Here is a 15,997-nt window from a genome sequence, read left to right on the forward strand (position 1 = left end):
TTATAATTTTACTCATAAAAATTAATTTAATTAAAAAATAACTCATGAATTTTTATAATAAATGTTATTTTTCATTATAGTGGTAGAGTAAGATAATTAAGCTGGGTTCTTGATAAATAATCAATTAAATTTAATAAATTTTATTTTAAAAAATTATGTAATTATAATATAAATAATACGAAATTATTTTTTTTTTTTCTAAATAATCGAAAATATTAATTAAATTGCTCTTTATACTTCATAAAACCGAGTAGTTGTAGTAAAATGAACAAGTAGAACATATGAAAGTTTCAATTGAACGTTAGTAGGTTCATCCAGTAGCCAGCGTTCAAACCCAGCAATCAGAAGGATGGCAGTTCGCGCCCAGAGCCCAGCAGAATTTTCACCGAGTTTTTTTCACGTTATTTACTTCACTTAAATAGTTTAAACGTTAATGATCACAAACTCTAGTACTTTAATAATAATAATTTTTTTTTTTAATTGAATTTATTTGTTTTTTCGATGCATGGGCCAAGTCTGGCAAGCAAGCATGGGTCAGGGCTGGCAACCAGGCTTGGTACCCTGTTATCATTCCAGACTTCTACCAAGGCTGGAACAAGGCTGGCTTACAAGCTTGACCCAGAGTTCAACATAGTTGAACCAAGCCTGAGCCAAGTCTGGGCCCGTCGTACTTTCCTGTCTGGGTCGTGAAAATTACATATTTTGTGGGAAAAGGTCTCAGCTTTCAGAAAAAAATATCAAATTAGATGTATCAAGCGCCGCACAGTCATAAAAATCGTTTTACCTATTTGAAACGAATTTTAAAGGGTCTTCTGTAACTTAAAATAAAAAATGGATATTTTCGTTGGAAAGCTGATAATTTTTCCTACGAATAACTATTATGTGCTCATTTTTTTTTTTTAAATTGTTTCTTTCAAAAAAAGTAATGAAAAAGTTGAAAACAAAAATTTTTAAAAAATTCAAAAAATCATAACTTTGAAACTGCTGCATATTAAAGGCTCAAATTTTCAGAGAATTTTTTTTTCAATAGATGGAAAGACTCCACAAAATTTTAATCAAATCGATGAGGGTCACCCCGTAAAAATAACTTTATTTGGTGGAATGACCCATATATTGGTTGGTCTTAAATCCTTAGTGACTATAAGTGGAGGTAACCCATATGGGTTGGGAAGAACTTGTGTCCCACCACTTATCCTATGCAAGCAGTTGACCAGAGCTGAAGTCTGGTACCATGGGGGACCCATTCCAAGCCCCAGTTCAACCAGAGTCTCTTTATTTCCTGAGATGGGAGGAGTGTTTGGGTCCATGTGAGGTCGGACTCGTGGTAGCTGTGCGTAAGGCACCCACATGCGCTGCATGCCTAATGGGTAAGCTAATGTGAGCATATGCTCATATTTCGCTTTTATGATATATGGTGGTGTCATAATATACAAATAGGGCTACGCAGCGCGAGTATGCCCAAAAGGGCGTGGTATCGGCCTCCCGCCAAACGGAGGTGGACCTAACAGTCCCATTACATTAATTAATTAATGACTATTTATTAGTGAATTTAACTATTGTTGTCAACAGTTTATGGTTTCAAACACTATATTAGAATAGTGCAATCAATTATTTCAAAAATTTCAATTTCAACAAAAAATTTGAAAAATTTTTATTTTTCATGCCGGTTTCGAAAGTTGAGCTTCCATCATATGTCGATGTTTTGAAGTACTAGGAAACTATTCCGATAATTTTCAGATTTGTGTGTCTGGGTGGGGGGAGGGGGGGGCGTAAGCTCTTCATATTTTCTTTTTTTTTGATGAATTAACTGATTGGAATGCATCTGGCGATAATCAAAAGAGTTTGTTGGCCATCAACTTTCCTGAGAATTTCAGATCGATCGATCAAATAGATTCCTAAGATAAAGAAAAAATATGAAAAAAAAAAAAAAAAAAATTTTTTTTAGTATTTTTTGAACTTTTCAGGACAGTTTGATCGATCGATTTCAAAATCTAATCAGCTTTAGAACTCAATAAAACGCAGCGATTGCCACATTGAACATCGAAATTGGTTGATTAATTCAAACGATATCGATGTCGAATAATTAAAAAAATAACGATTCACCTTGTTTTTTCCAGATAACTCAGAATATAATTTACCAAATGGTTCAAAAATCGTACTAGCTTTTCGTCTTCATACACGGAAAAAAATAGGTGCTGCAACAGGACGCAGTCCTGTAGGAGAAACAGGACAAAATCCTATTGCAGCAACAGGATAAATCCTGTGGAAGCAAAAGGACAAAATCCTGTTACAGCGACAGGATTTTTCCTGTGGAATCAATAGGATAAGAAACAAGTGTCATGTATTAATTTTTTTGTCAGTATAATAAAATTTCAAAATTTGAAAAGAAAAATTCTAATTGTGAACGAAAATTCCTCTGTTGAAAAAAAAATTAACTTCGAAAAAAAATTTTAACCTTTTTCCAAACTGAATTTTTTTTTCAAACTTTGAAATTTCATTATACGGACAAAAAAAATTAGTACATGAAGCTTTTTCCTTATCCTATTGATTCCACAGGAAAAATCCGGTTGCTGCAACAGGATTCTGTCCTGTTGCTCCCACAGGACTGCGTCTTGTTGCAGCGCCTATTTTTTTTCCGTGTAGTCTCTATAGATCACCACGCAATGTAATGCATCATCATACATATAGTAATAGTAGATGGTAGAATAGATGTTCGATTGAACACGTCCGTCTACGGTGGTTGCTGTCAGACGCCATCTGCTGAATACTCGATTTTAGAAAATCGGAGTGAAACGAATACCTTCTCGAATTCGTTGAAAATGTTCGATTTTCTTATAAGGAAGCTAAAAATGTCAATTGTCGATAACATACAATTTTCAAACGTTAACCGTTGATTCTAAAAAATACTTATTTTTTTCTGCTGACATAATAGTTAAAATATATTATAACATTTGATTTACAACTTTTTTTATAATTATTAAGCTAAATATATGATTTTATTGACGTAAATTTGCAAAGAAACTTAAATAAAATATGAAATTCAATATTAATGTGTATTTGTACATTTTATTTCATTTAAAAATCATTAACTCAATTGACTAAATCTATTAAAATATAGATACTATAATATTTCTGCATCCTCTTTCAATTTAGTTTAATATAAAAACACAGATTTAGAATAGTTTTATCACGCTTTGTTTTAATATGATTAAAGCATTTGAACCAGTAAGCAGCTTTAAACATCAAGACCAACGCTGCCATAATTATTTAATTGAAGTGATTATATCTTGATTTAATGTAGCAATTTGTTCGAAGCTTTAAGGGAAACTAATTGCCAATTATTTTTTACAATTTCATAGGCAAAACATTTAATAAAAACTAAATTAATGAATTTATGAAATAGTTTTTAATTGAATTAAAAATACTATCAATTCGAATCGTTTTAAATCAAATATTCGGAAAATAGGCTCATGCAAAAAATTAATAGAACAGAAAAATTTTAGAAATTTTTCGGTAATTTTTGCAGGGCTGTTTTCTGAAAAAAACTTTCTGAAAAATAATCGGATCGAGATTTAAAAAAAAAAAAAAAAAAAACATTTTATGGCTCGAAATCTCTAGTTTCGATGCATTTTGGTAAAATTTTCTAACGTTACAACTATCACGCAAACAAGAGAAATGTCGAGAGACAAAAATTTTTAAACTTATTTTTTTTTTTCCAGAGAGACCACGGGCTCTGGAAAAATTTGATGAGCTAAACCAATGCATAAATTGGTTAGTAAATTTATGCAGCTTTAATCTGATTTTATTTTCAGCCTTGTACATTAAAAAATAAGGCACTGACATCAAACTCCTTAGGAGTTTGACAAATTTCCTCTTCAGTGAAACCAAATTCGTTTGAACTAACGAAAACTAGTTTGTCTCGAGAAAATCATTTTTATTGAATTAAAATCTCTACTTGACTATAAGAAATTGCTTAAGCGTTTATGTTAAAGTTTTTAAGTTTGACCGTAATTAAATTAACATTTGATTGGATAGTAAAACATATTTTAATAAAAGTTTGGATTACTTGATTTAAAAATAAATGATTGGTGAAGCAAACTTTTCAATTCTGAGAAATTTAACTGAGACTCTTGAAATGTTTGGTTTGACTACTTTATATGTTATAATGAAACAAAAGTAGTTTCCTAAAATACCGAACGTGTCGTGTCAACCGATGAGTTTCTTGGGGAGAGAATCCGCTGAGGTTGGAGGAATAATTTCACGGACTTCTCATTAAAACTGAAAAATATTCGACAAGAATATAAATGTATCAGTTACAAAATATCGAAGTATATTTAAATAAAAATCTTTATGTTATCGATTTGATAAAAAAATTTATTTATAGAAAGAGTCACATATTTATCTCGTTTATATCAATGTATAAGCAATTGATTACATATATTCATTCAATAAGAAAACAAAGTATTAGAAGCACAACTAAAATAAAACTTTCTTACTGGTTCCGTAGCGTAGCAATATTAAAATTATTTAATTTTTCACTAAAAACTGTGAGTATATTAGGATGATTTGTAAAGTATAATTGATGTAATAAAATAATATATTTCAATTATCCTAATACTTAATAAAAAAAAAAAAAAAACAATAATAATGATATTCAAACTAAATAAGTACATAAGAAAAAAAGATTCATTTTTTAAATTAATTATTAATAAAATAATTAAAGGCAATATTTACTTGATTTAGATTACTGTTTTTTTTTTTTTTTTGATCGATGCTATACATTAATTTGAAATAATTCCATTTTTTATTGAATCAGTTGTAAGGACAGTTTCTATGGACCTAAAAAAATATTACATTCAACACTAAAATTCATAAGCTTTACTAAAATTTTGACTTAACTGAAAATTCATACCTTCAATCACTTTACAATTTACTTTGAGTGGAATTTTTAATTATTTCATACAAAACAAAAATCGTTATTGTATCAGCAGTATTATTGACTTGAACTAATTTCTATTTTTTTAAAATGAAAAAAGTTATTGAGCTACATCAAATACTGTAGAGTTAGTTCAAATGACTCGGTACCTTCCCTCAAGAAACTCTCAGTTGGAGCAAAATATACTGTCAAACGTAGAGGGCGGTAGACTCAATCGCTTGACGCGCTTGGCTGTATCCAAACGCACGGAGTACTTGAGCCAAACGAATTTGGTTTGACATCAGGAATCTTTTTTTAAAGTGTACGACAATTCACTGCATTAGCCTAAAAACAAAAAAGAATCCTTTTGGATTCGATCATCGATATCTCAGCTACTAAAAAATTTTGAACACAAAATAATCGACGTCCATTTTTTTTTTTTTTAATTTTTTTCACTTTTCTTGACATTTACTAAGTAACTAACGTTAAGATAGAAGAAGAGTAAAAAAAAAAGCAAATTATAAAGCTGAATAAATTTGCTAACCAACCTATGCACTGGTTTAGCTGAAAAAAAATTTTCACGGCCCTTGGACTGTTTGGAAAAAAAAAAAGTTGGAAAATTTTTGTCTTGCGGTATTTCTCATGTTTGCTCGATAGTCATAGCTCCAAAAATATTAATGATAATAGAAAAAAAAAATAATAATAATAGTAAATGTGTTGAACAGCATGCAACGACGATGAATATGATTGTGATGACGCTACGTGCATTGCTGGATTTTTACGATGTAATGGCCGTGAAAATTGTCGCCTCAAATGGGATGAAGACCAATCTATTTGTCGGGTGAGTTATTTTTTGATTCAAAAATATAATCATAGTAAATGTTATTTGAAAGTAATAATCATAAAATAATTATATTGTTACTAATAACTTGCCATACTAAAGACCAAAATATTTTGTAGTCAGGCATAATATAATAAATTCACGATGACTGTAGTTCCAAATAATCCTGTTGGATATAGTACAGTTACATATCTCGATTGTTTCATGAGACAATGTAGATGCCTGACAACAAATGAGAGCTTTCGGTTCACGATACTCAATACCTCTACTTTTGGCCAAGTACCAGAACAAGGCAACGAACAATCCGTTGTTGGCCAAGACGGGATATTAATTTTATACGATCTCTTATTTTATGAGATTTCGTATAAATTTTCTGTTTTCTTACTATATATACTATATACAGTGCTATATTGTCATTAAATCAAAAAATCACGATCCACTCAGTTTAAATCACTTCCACCAACTTTATATTGCACTTATATAATAAAAAAATAACACCAATATAGCAAGAGGAGATTTTAATTGATACTTTTGACGTAGTTATAAGATTATTTATTTTTTCTTTTATGTAATAGTCTAGCTTGAATTTTGATGCAGAAAAAATATTTAACAAAATTTTAACTTCAGTGTATCTTGATACCATAAATTTAAATGTCCTAAAAAATTTTTCTCTTCCTACACTTTAAAATGTAAATTAATATTTTCCCAATAGTAAATTTAAAAAAAAAATATTTGAAAAATCCAAAAGCGCATGTCTCAAACGGGCAGGATATATTTTGAGTAGTCAATTTAGTTTTATTCATTATTGAACCATGTATTTCTTTTTGAGTAAAAAAAAAAGGGTTATCCGTTTGTTAACACAAAATATTTTTTGACAATACGATACTGGCAATTCAAATTGACTTACTAAGAAAAATGATTTAATAAATAGCAACAAAAATAAAAAAAAACATATATTTATTTGCTCGAATTAAGAATATTTTTCTATGAAATAATAGGCGCTTTCAGTTTACACGATCAGGTGTCACACTGAAACTGAGCAATTCCCAAAAAAAGCATTTGCGACGCATGGAATCGATATGTTTATTAAAAACTGCGAAAATGAGATAACCAAAATATACGCACCCTTCTCACTTCGCATTCAAAGCAACTAGAAATGGGCAAAATCAGACTTGCGAAGTTGCCTTCAAAGGGAGCCCCGGTAGAAAAAAAAATGAATTCTATACAGAATCGAGTATACAAACATGCTATTAATCATCATTTTTAATTAAATATAAAAAAAAAAAAATAGAAACTACAATAGCAAATATCAAAGGTTTCATCTTGAGAAAATTCCGATTACAATAAGAAAAAACAATCAATCCAGCACATGGTTCGTGAGATACTGTGTTCACATCCGAATATCCAAATATACAGTCCACTTGATGTACAACGTAAATTTTTTTTCAATGAAATTTTTTTAAATAAAAAACTGAGTAAGAGAACTTGAGAGTATAATAGAGTTGTTCAATAGTTTATTCTCTAAAGATCAGCGCGTTTGTTCCTATTTAAGCGTTATTTAAAATTCATGGAGTTGATTTAAGTTTATCGACATTCGGATTTTTCATTTGGCGACAATAGAAAACTACACTGAGAGAAAAAATCGGTTTTCTGAACTAAGAAATCGTAGTTCACAGACGACTCAGCTAAACTAAATCAGTTTCAGTAACTAATACACCATAGTAAAGTGATCTACAACTACATAGTCATTCTTACTATTTTTAGTTACATATACTAAGATAAAGTTAACATAACTATAATTTATATTGTAGTAAATAATTTATTCTTAGTCCAATGAACAATAAGATTATAGTGATGTTAATAATGTACACTTAGTTCTTCAGATCATTTATAATTGTAGGAATAAGTATTTGTGTCTAGATGTACACACTAGAAAATCGAACTTTCTGAGAATGTACTGATTTGACTTATTGTAACTAAACATTCATAGTTACCATTTCCATGATTTAGTACTGCAAGAAATGAAATTATTTAGTGAAATTATTTATCTGTACTGTAGATTTCGGTTCATTATTACTGGATTTTTTTTATTTACTAGCCAATATTTACGTGACAAATTCAGAAATTTTTTTTCTTTAACATTGAACGTGCTTGATATTTTTTTATTATAACAAAAATTATTTTAGGAAACATTAATGTCTTAATATAATTTAGTATATACTATATTACAATCAAAAATGATTCTTGTCACTCTGTCGGATAACAGAGAAGTATTTATGCCAGGATCGTTCTCAAGCTTGGAATATAATACTTCTGAAATAAGTTTCTTACCAGGGACACTATACAAAAGGTGGGAGTGATCTGGTGGCGAGCACCAAACTACTCCCGCTGCTATTGCTTTGTTCTGGTAACTTTTATCTCTTAGTTTAAGCAACTTTTTTGTTTTGGTTGAAGCATAAAAAATTCTTGCGTTAAATAATAGTACTCATTGTGATAAATTTTATATTTTTCAAACAAAAAAGTGCAGATTGTTACAAAAACTCATATATCTTGTTTCAAAAAAATATCTAATATTAAGAAATAAAAACTTTTGTAACAAGTAAAAATTCTTCGCTTTAAGCATAAGAATATCTTAACTTGAGAAAAAATATTTGAATTAAAAATAAAAATTTCAAGATAATTATTTATTTAGGGCAAGAAAATTTTGATTTCCCGAATCGATTTTTGAATAAATTTCAGGATTCAAATTATCTGTTTTTTCTGTGTATTTATAATTCTCAAAAACAGCAGATAATTTAACAATATATGTAGGATTAATATTAATAGCTGGAATTATTTTATAATATGAAAATCGTAAAAATGCTTTGATTCAAACATCTTATTTGATTATTTTGCTATAAAGGGTTTCTCTTTAACTCATAAGGTTATTTATTTGTACGTTATGAAAACTTATAAACACGGCTTTCAAATTTGAGTTTCTCTACACAGACTGATAAAAAGAAACCTGTGAGTCAACTTACTTTGAGTTGAGCCAAAATACGCCACGACTACAAGTACGGCGAAACACGCTACGACTTTGGCTCAAAAGCCACACGTATTTGGAGGGAATTATCTAAGCAACAAAAAATTTTCACACGCCCTTTTGGTATAAAAAAAATTTTTTTTTTTCAATTTTTTAATCGACCTCCACATGTTTAACGATCTGGAACTGATAAGCAAAAAAAAAATGTTTGATACGCTTCTTTGGCTTATGTTTTGCAATACGCACTTTTGGCATTAGCAATGCAATTTAGAATTGCAGGGAAACTAAATATTAATGGTATTTATAACGATATTCTCTGTTGAATTTTTTTTTAAATTTGATTACTAGTCAGCAGAAATATTCTATAATTATTATATTAACTAGAAATCGACTGTTTAGAGAATTAACATGAAATAGTACGGTTGATACTTTTATCAGTAGTAAAAGGAACTAAATAAATGATATTGTATGAGACGACAACTAAATTCTTAGTTGTGTCAACTATTAAAATTATTCCTACCAACTATCACACAGTCACTAAGCTAACGTAGTTACTGAATCTATTTTATGTTAATTGAGCCAACGATAAAGATTATATTGTGTTCACTACTAAGCCTTGTTTTAGAATGATTAAAGTTTTGTAGTGACCATAATAAGGCAAAAATGGTTTCTTAAATTTAGTTAATGTAACTATTTTTTCGTGCTGATTCACACTAGTACATAGTTCCAGTAATAATAAAAATTGGTTAGGAAGACTATATTTTTATATCTGTCGCTGCATATTTCAGGTTACTAAGCACTTTTCTCTTAGTGTACTTCTCCGCTCAGCGTTCGGGGTATGTAACATTGTGTATTACTCGAGTTCACATTATGATAAATATGCATCGGGTTACTTTGAGAGAAAAATTTTTTTTTCAACATACCAACCACAAAATGTTCAATTTTAACATCAAAGCAAATGCACCCAATAAAGTTCTTTCTTTTTATACTATTAATGTTAGAGGACAAATATAGAGAAAGGCAGTAGCTATTGTCAAACACACATTCACACGTACTGATAAAAAATCTTACCGTTTTTTGCCTTTTACAAAGTTTTTAACGTGGTCTGTACCTTTAATTTTTGCATTTATGAACATAAAATAAACTATTCTTGGAATAAATTAAGAAAAAAAAAATCTTCATAAAAAATTTTGTTTATTTTATTATTTTATTGGCATTTTCGTTATAAAGGACAGCCACTAAAAATTTGTAAATATTGCAAACACTGTAGGAATGACCAGTGGTTCAAATACTATTTCAAATACAGGATTCCAAGTATAGTGACAACGACAGGTATATACAATTCCATCGAGAAAAGATCTATATTATCCAACAAGTAAATATTTAATTTTAGCCCAGAGATTCAAGAGAAAGTTGTATTTCCATCAACAGCAACAACAACAATAACAACAACAAAAATTTTTCTGTACCAAGCGGTCTTTTATTTGCTAGAATTTAAAAAGGATGGGATTCATTAGACCTGACTGAATTAAAAAGTGAGATGGCTGATCCATGAAATATTATAAGATGATATTCTTAATATTTACGAATTTATAAAGAAACAGCTAACTCCAAATCAAGATAGAAATGATTGTTTAAAGCTACTGGAATCAAGCTCGATGTTTATTGAAATAAAACGACATAATGTCACGTTTCATTGTCCTGAAGCTATTTATCAATCAAAGTGGACGGCCAAACAAACTTTTCAAAAATCTGTCTGTTGTGAGTGTCTACTTTTAAAAAAACATTAACAAAAGAAAAGAGTCTTGCAATAATTTTCGTATTTATTGTAAAAATTCATATACGAATACGTTTCACGCCATCTTTATTTATCAAGACGTAGAATTTGGTTATTAATAAAGAAAATCGATGCATAGTATTCAATTTATTCATGATAAAACCTACGAAGCTGCTTCGGGTGAAATTCAAAACTAGTTGTGATATAAAAAACCCTTGTTTATTAGTTGTATTTGATGGAAAGGTAGATGCAGAAACAATAAAAATTGTCGAAAAATTATTCAAATTTTCAGACGGTACAGATGATCTTAATTTATTGAATAACAGACAAATTTGAGTTCTTAAGAAAATGAAAATATTTCTTTTAGATATTCAAAAATTATTCGAACAAGGATTACGGTTGTTTTGTATCACGTGTTGTTTTTTAAAAGAAAAAAAAATATTCGAAAATTCAAAAGTGTACACCTTAATCACTTATTTTATTTTTGATTATTAATTGGGCCGCATCCGAATTATCAATACGTGATTAACGATCCACTTCGACATATTTCTTTGAGAGAATGTATGGAGTGTAAACCTATAACTGATGGGCCTCACACCAGTTTAACAAATTTTATGTTAACTCATGAAGAGCAGAATGTCGGACACTTCCCATTTGATTGATGCAGGCCATCATCGTAGTATTATCGACGATAAGACCCATTGCTCTTCACTCTCTTAGTAGTCTTGGGCAAGGCCTTAGGCGACTAATCCCAGTCGTTTACAGTAAACTTCGGCGCTGGCATGAACGCATCAAAACAACCCTACCTTTTCTCTAAGATCTAGACCATCGCTCTTTCAAACAATCTGTAGTGTAACAGGCTATGCTCGACTATAGGTTTGCGAGCCCCCACTGATCGACCAACCTTGGCATTGTCACGAATCTTCAACCTTTTTTTTTTCTCATAATACTTTCAATCTGCTTTTTCACCGCGATCTTACTATCCTGCGGAAGATCAACTCTTATTGTATTTGAATCTAAAACGAACCGTTAATATTTACATCTCTTCTCAAGAACCAATTTAGACTTGTCAGGATTGACGATAAATCCTAATCTCTCTAGTAACTTAATGTTCTGAACCTGATTCACACTGCAGTCTTCAACCGTGAGGCCTAACCATAAAGAATCATGTAAGTATACCTTTGACAGCCAATCTTTTGAACTCAGGTAATTTATTATTGTCTTCAATTTTCCGTAAAAGTTAATGGACACGTGCATAAGCTAAAAGACAAACAAACGAACTCGTAAATCTTGCCATTAAACATAAACCTCAAAAACTTGCAACGTGCCCTTTACACTGAGTTCTGGAAATAAGAATTTTTTGAATTGATCATGCCCATCAGAATAGCTTGTCTCAAGAGACTACACGAGGATCTGAGTTGGGAACTAAGAAAAACGATGAAAGAAACTGACTTGGAACATTTCGTGAGGCTCGACTTCGGATAAGTTGATTGTTTTTGTGAAACTCTGGGCGTCAGTAGTTTTTTTGATACTGCTATTCTCCCACTCGCTGGAGCCACGGACTTCTTACGAGCCCTTAGCATTTCAATGGCCTGATACTGCGAACGTCTTTTTAGTTAGAGCCGATTTCATCTCCTCGCCTAAGATCGATAACCTCGATCTCTTTTAGTTTGTCTACCAACTTCTCACTAAAAAAGTAACTAGCTGTTACCCTTATTTCAAGCACTGTAGCCCATTGCTTGGGTAAGGTAGGCAGGATACTAGCTTTACGATTGTTTTAGCCAGCGGATTTCAATCAATAGCTTCGCAGCGTCCTAGACTTGCTCGAGTCATTTCACATTTTCTGGATCCTTCAGAGGTGTGAATGATTCGATTACCGGGACCAATGCGGTTAGATCAGATCCCGCCAACTTCTGTATCATACCGAAATACTTGTCCTTCAGAGCCGACTCTTTTGAATTCACTGCCACCTCATCATTCAAGATCAGCGACTCGAATGACAGTTGGCCCTTCCTAGGGCAGTATTCCATCAAATACTCTGTCACTTCTTACTTTAGCTCATCCCACAAGTATTTCCTCTAGTGTGTTGCAACGCTAAAGTGCAGAAACATCTCAGGCTTCACGCGTACAGGTTCTCCGTAGATACGTATTCCATCCTTGTCCGATTCCCAAAGAGTCTCAATTCCTCCCGATGTTGCTGGTTCTTTCCAGAGTTTTCGTTGGGAGATTACCATCTCCTGTGATATTCTCTGTTTGACCCACTGTTTCATCGACTGGAGGATGCGGATTTGAGGTCTGGATGTCCTCTAAGCTTTTATGCACGTATAACGTATACTTTGCTAAAATTTCGCGACGGAGAAGCGAAATAGCTCAATATAACGTATGAGGTCGCCCACGCGTGATAATAATGATAATAATAAATAATAATAAACGATATTAAATGACAATAAATATCGAGATCGAATTGAAATAAAATAAAAATATTTAAACAATGATTAAATTATAAATAATAAATACTTATCGTGCCTGGACCAGCTCCTCAGGCTGGGTTAGTGCACGCAGGCGCCAGACCGTTTATCCCAAAACGGACAAAACTTTATTCAGAGGGAAAATTTACGAGGGAAAATCCGAGCAAGTGACTCGAGACAAAGCGGAAAATATTCGAGAGACACAACAGAAATGAAATAAATAATAAAAAAATTTGTAATTAAATAATAAACAATTACGTAAAAGTAATAAATAAGATCAGGAAAAATTCAAAAATAAGCAGTAGGGAAAGATCCAGGAAAATAAATATTAAATTTTTCCCCGACAGCTGTTGGTTTCTGAATTTTAATTACTAAACAATAAATGATAATAATAATTTACACTATTTAATTTTGTCAAAGTTAATGACAAGAATAATACCTGGTTGTTGTAATAATAATTAATTAAGAAAATGCCAGGACTGGTTGGTGGTTAGGATAATTGAAAATACGCATATTGAAAAAATATAACAATATTTTATTCGTCACAGCACATAATCACTGGGTTAAGTTGTCTGATCTTATGAATACGCAATTAAATGAATGCAAAATGTAAAATTGATCTCGAGTAAATAATTAAAATATTTAATTTGAATTGAAAGTGAACACTGAGTAGATCGCAAAAAATGTAATGAGTATAAGTAACATGAATGCAGAGGTTACCGAGCGAAGTTAATTATTGAACACTTGAATTACGATAAATATTTGAGTTCATTGAGTATTGATTAGTTATGATCACTTAGTTTACTTTACATTAATGAGTTTAATTAAATTACACTGCATTGAATTTAATTTCTGAACACGTGGTAGCATGATTGCAGAGGCTACTGAGCGAGGATTTAATTTTATTTTATTTAAAATATTGAGCATGTTGATAATTAATTTACTATAAGTTAAGTCTTTTATATTTACGAACACTTGATATAATTATTTAGTGGAGAAATAAGCACCTGTAGTGATTTCCGTCGAAGTAACCTCTTGGAAAAACGTGGTCGTTGATCACTTGAATCCTTGAATTTGGTTTATTTTATTTTTGAGCTCTGGTGCCCACACTTACAAAAATAATTATATTTTTATAGAGCTTGATGAGTGCGTAATTGACTTATATCAATATTTTTAATTAATAACTCGAGATGAGCACAAAATGATACGATTTAGAAAAACACATGTTTTCACTTGAATGTGTATTTGCGAAAGATAATGGCGTCGGTCTTCTCGACAAGAGGCAGGAAAAAAGATGCGCATGCGCCGCACTGCGCAAGTCAAGTTTGAATTCAAAGGCCACGAGGCCCCAGTAGGTGCTGCCTCTATCTGCCGGAAGTGCAACTATATTTAAATTTAAATATAGTGCGATTACGCAACACTGACAATTGTCAAAAAAAAAAATTAATTCCGCAATATTACAATAAATTATATAAATTGAATAGCCAAGACAAAATAAATATAATTTAATTGATGATACAAATTATTAATATCAAATAAAAGGAACAATAATTTCACTTGAATGTATTTAATTAATAAATAATAACAATCTGTTTGCTTTATTTTTATCTCTCAACACGTTTGAGAGAGAGAAAGATACGGAACTTTTCCTCACTCACACTCGAAATAATAATTTTTTCAGTATTACAATCAATTTATAATTTCAAAATAAAAACTTTAATAATAACTTTAGACCGTTGGGGCAAGTAAATAAATCAAAATGAAAAGGATATAAAGCTACTCAATTATTTTAAAAAATAATAAATATAAATAATAATAAATATCTATAATAATGCTTAATATATTTTTTTTACAAATATTCCGAGTGAGAATTTTTCACCCAAGTGGTGATGTCAGTACTTGAGGAATTTACTCAAGTACTGTATGCGCTCTATAGATATATATACTATAGGTGTATATATATGTATACCGGCAAGGCTTCACCACGCTGCACTCAACTCATATATACATTTATTGTAACGGGTTTTTCACCACCGGGGATCTACCGGAGTGGTCCGCGTACACTTACTATTTGACAACCTTGGTCAGAACTTTTCAAGTTGGGCGCCAGGTGATTTTATAATCACCAAATAAATAATTATCAAAAAAAAAATTGGCGGATCGGGGAACGGTCAGGCACTTAAGATGACGATAAATGATTGATCAGAATCAACACGATATTTAGTCGTATATTAAATAAACAAAATAATTGATCGGTTTACACATATAATCGGTTACAAAAAAAAAATTTACTAAAGGCCGTGGTCGGCTTGACTCGATATAAACAAAATTAGTAAAACGTAGTTGATTGAAACCCGTCGGTTCATTGCAAAAAAAAAAAATAACAGTCAGCTATCGAAATAGAACTACACTTATTTTATTTCACAAACACACACGACGTAGTTCTTAACGAAATACTCGACCGGTGACGTCAGAGTATTCTTACACGGCGAGGCTACAAGACGGCCGATGCGAATGAGAAACAGATAATCCGGAATTCTCAGAATTGCTCGATTGAAATAAAATAAAATATAAAACAATATTTTATTTCGGTAACGCGTGAAATTCCACTATCATACAGTTAGTACGTATAATCAATTATTAACTTAATTATTATTTCCACAAAACGCGTTGCACTTGTTCATTAAACCAAATCAATCGGTCGTACACTTGATCAGTTCTCGTGCCGAGGCTTCGGCTTATTCACTTGTTCACGACTCGGATTGTTCTTCAAGAACAAAATTCACGTTGTTCAAGAGTCGTAATCAAAATTGTTCGTTTGGTCGGGTCGAATTTCTCGAATCGTAAAACGTGACCGTTCAGTACGGCGTCTATTCCGGATCTCCCTTTTCCAATCCATCCGGTGGATCGTTTGCTCAGTCGAAGTCGCAATTGTTAATTCTAGATGTCACTATAAATTGCTCATCCGGTAACT

The 15,997-nt window shown here is 31.2% G+C and overlaps 1 protein-coding gene across 1 annotated transcript in view; it reads left to right on the plus strand.

The window, feature by feature from the left end:
- Positions 1 to 15,997, plus strand: part of LOC103568949 (uncharacterized) — a 224,059-nt gene that overhangs the window by 190,573 nt on the left and 17,489 nt on the right. The window contains exon 6 of the mRNA XM_014440557.2: positions 5,641 to 5,756. Coding sequence (XP_014296043.1) covers positions 5,641 to 5,756 — 116 coding nt within the window. The remainder of the gene's footprint in view (positions 1 to 5,640; positions 5,757 to 15,997) is intronic.

This window comes from Microplitis demolitor, chromosome 3 (genome assembly GCF_026212275.2).
Source record: "Microplitis demolitor isolate Queensland-Clemson2020A chromosome 3, iyMicDemo2.1a, whole genome shotgun sequence".
NCBI lineage: Eukaryota > Metazoa > Arthropoda > Insecta > Hymenoptera > Braconidae > Microplitis > Microplitis demolitor.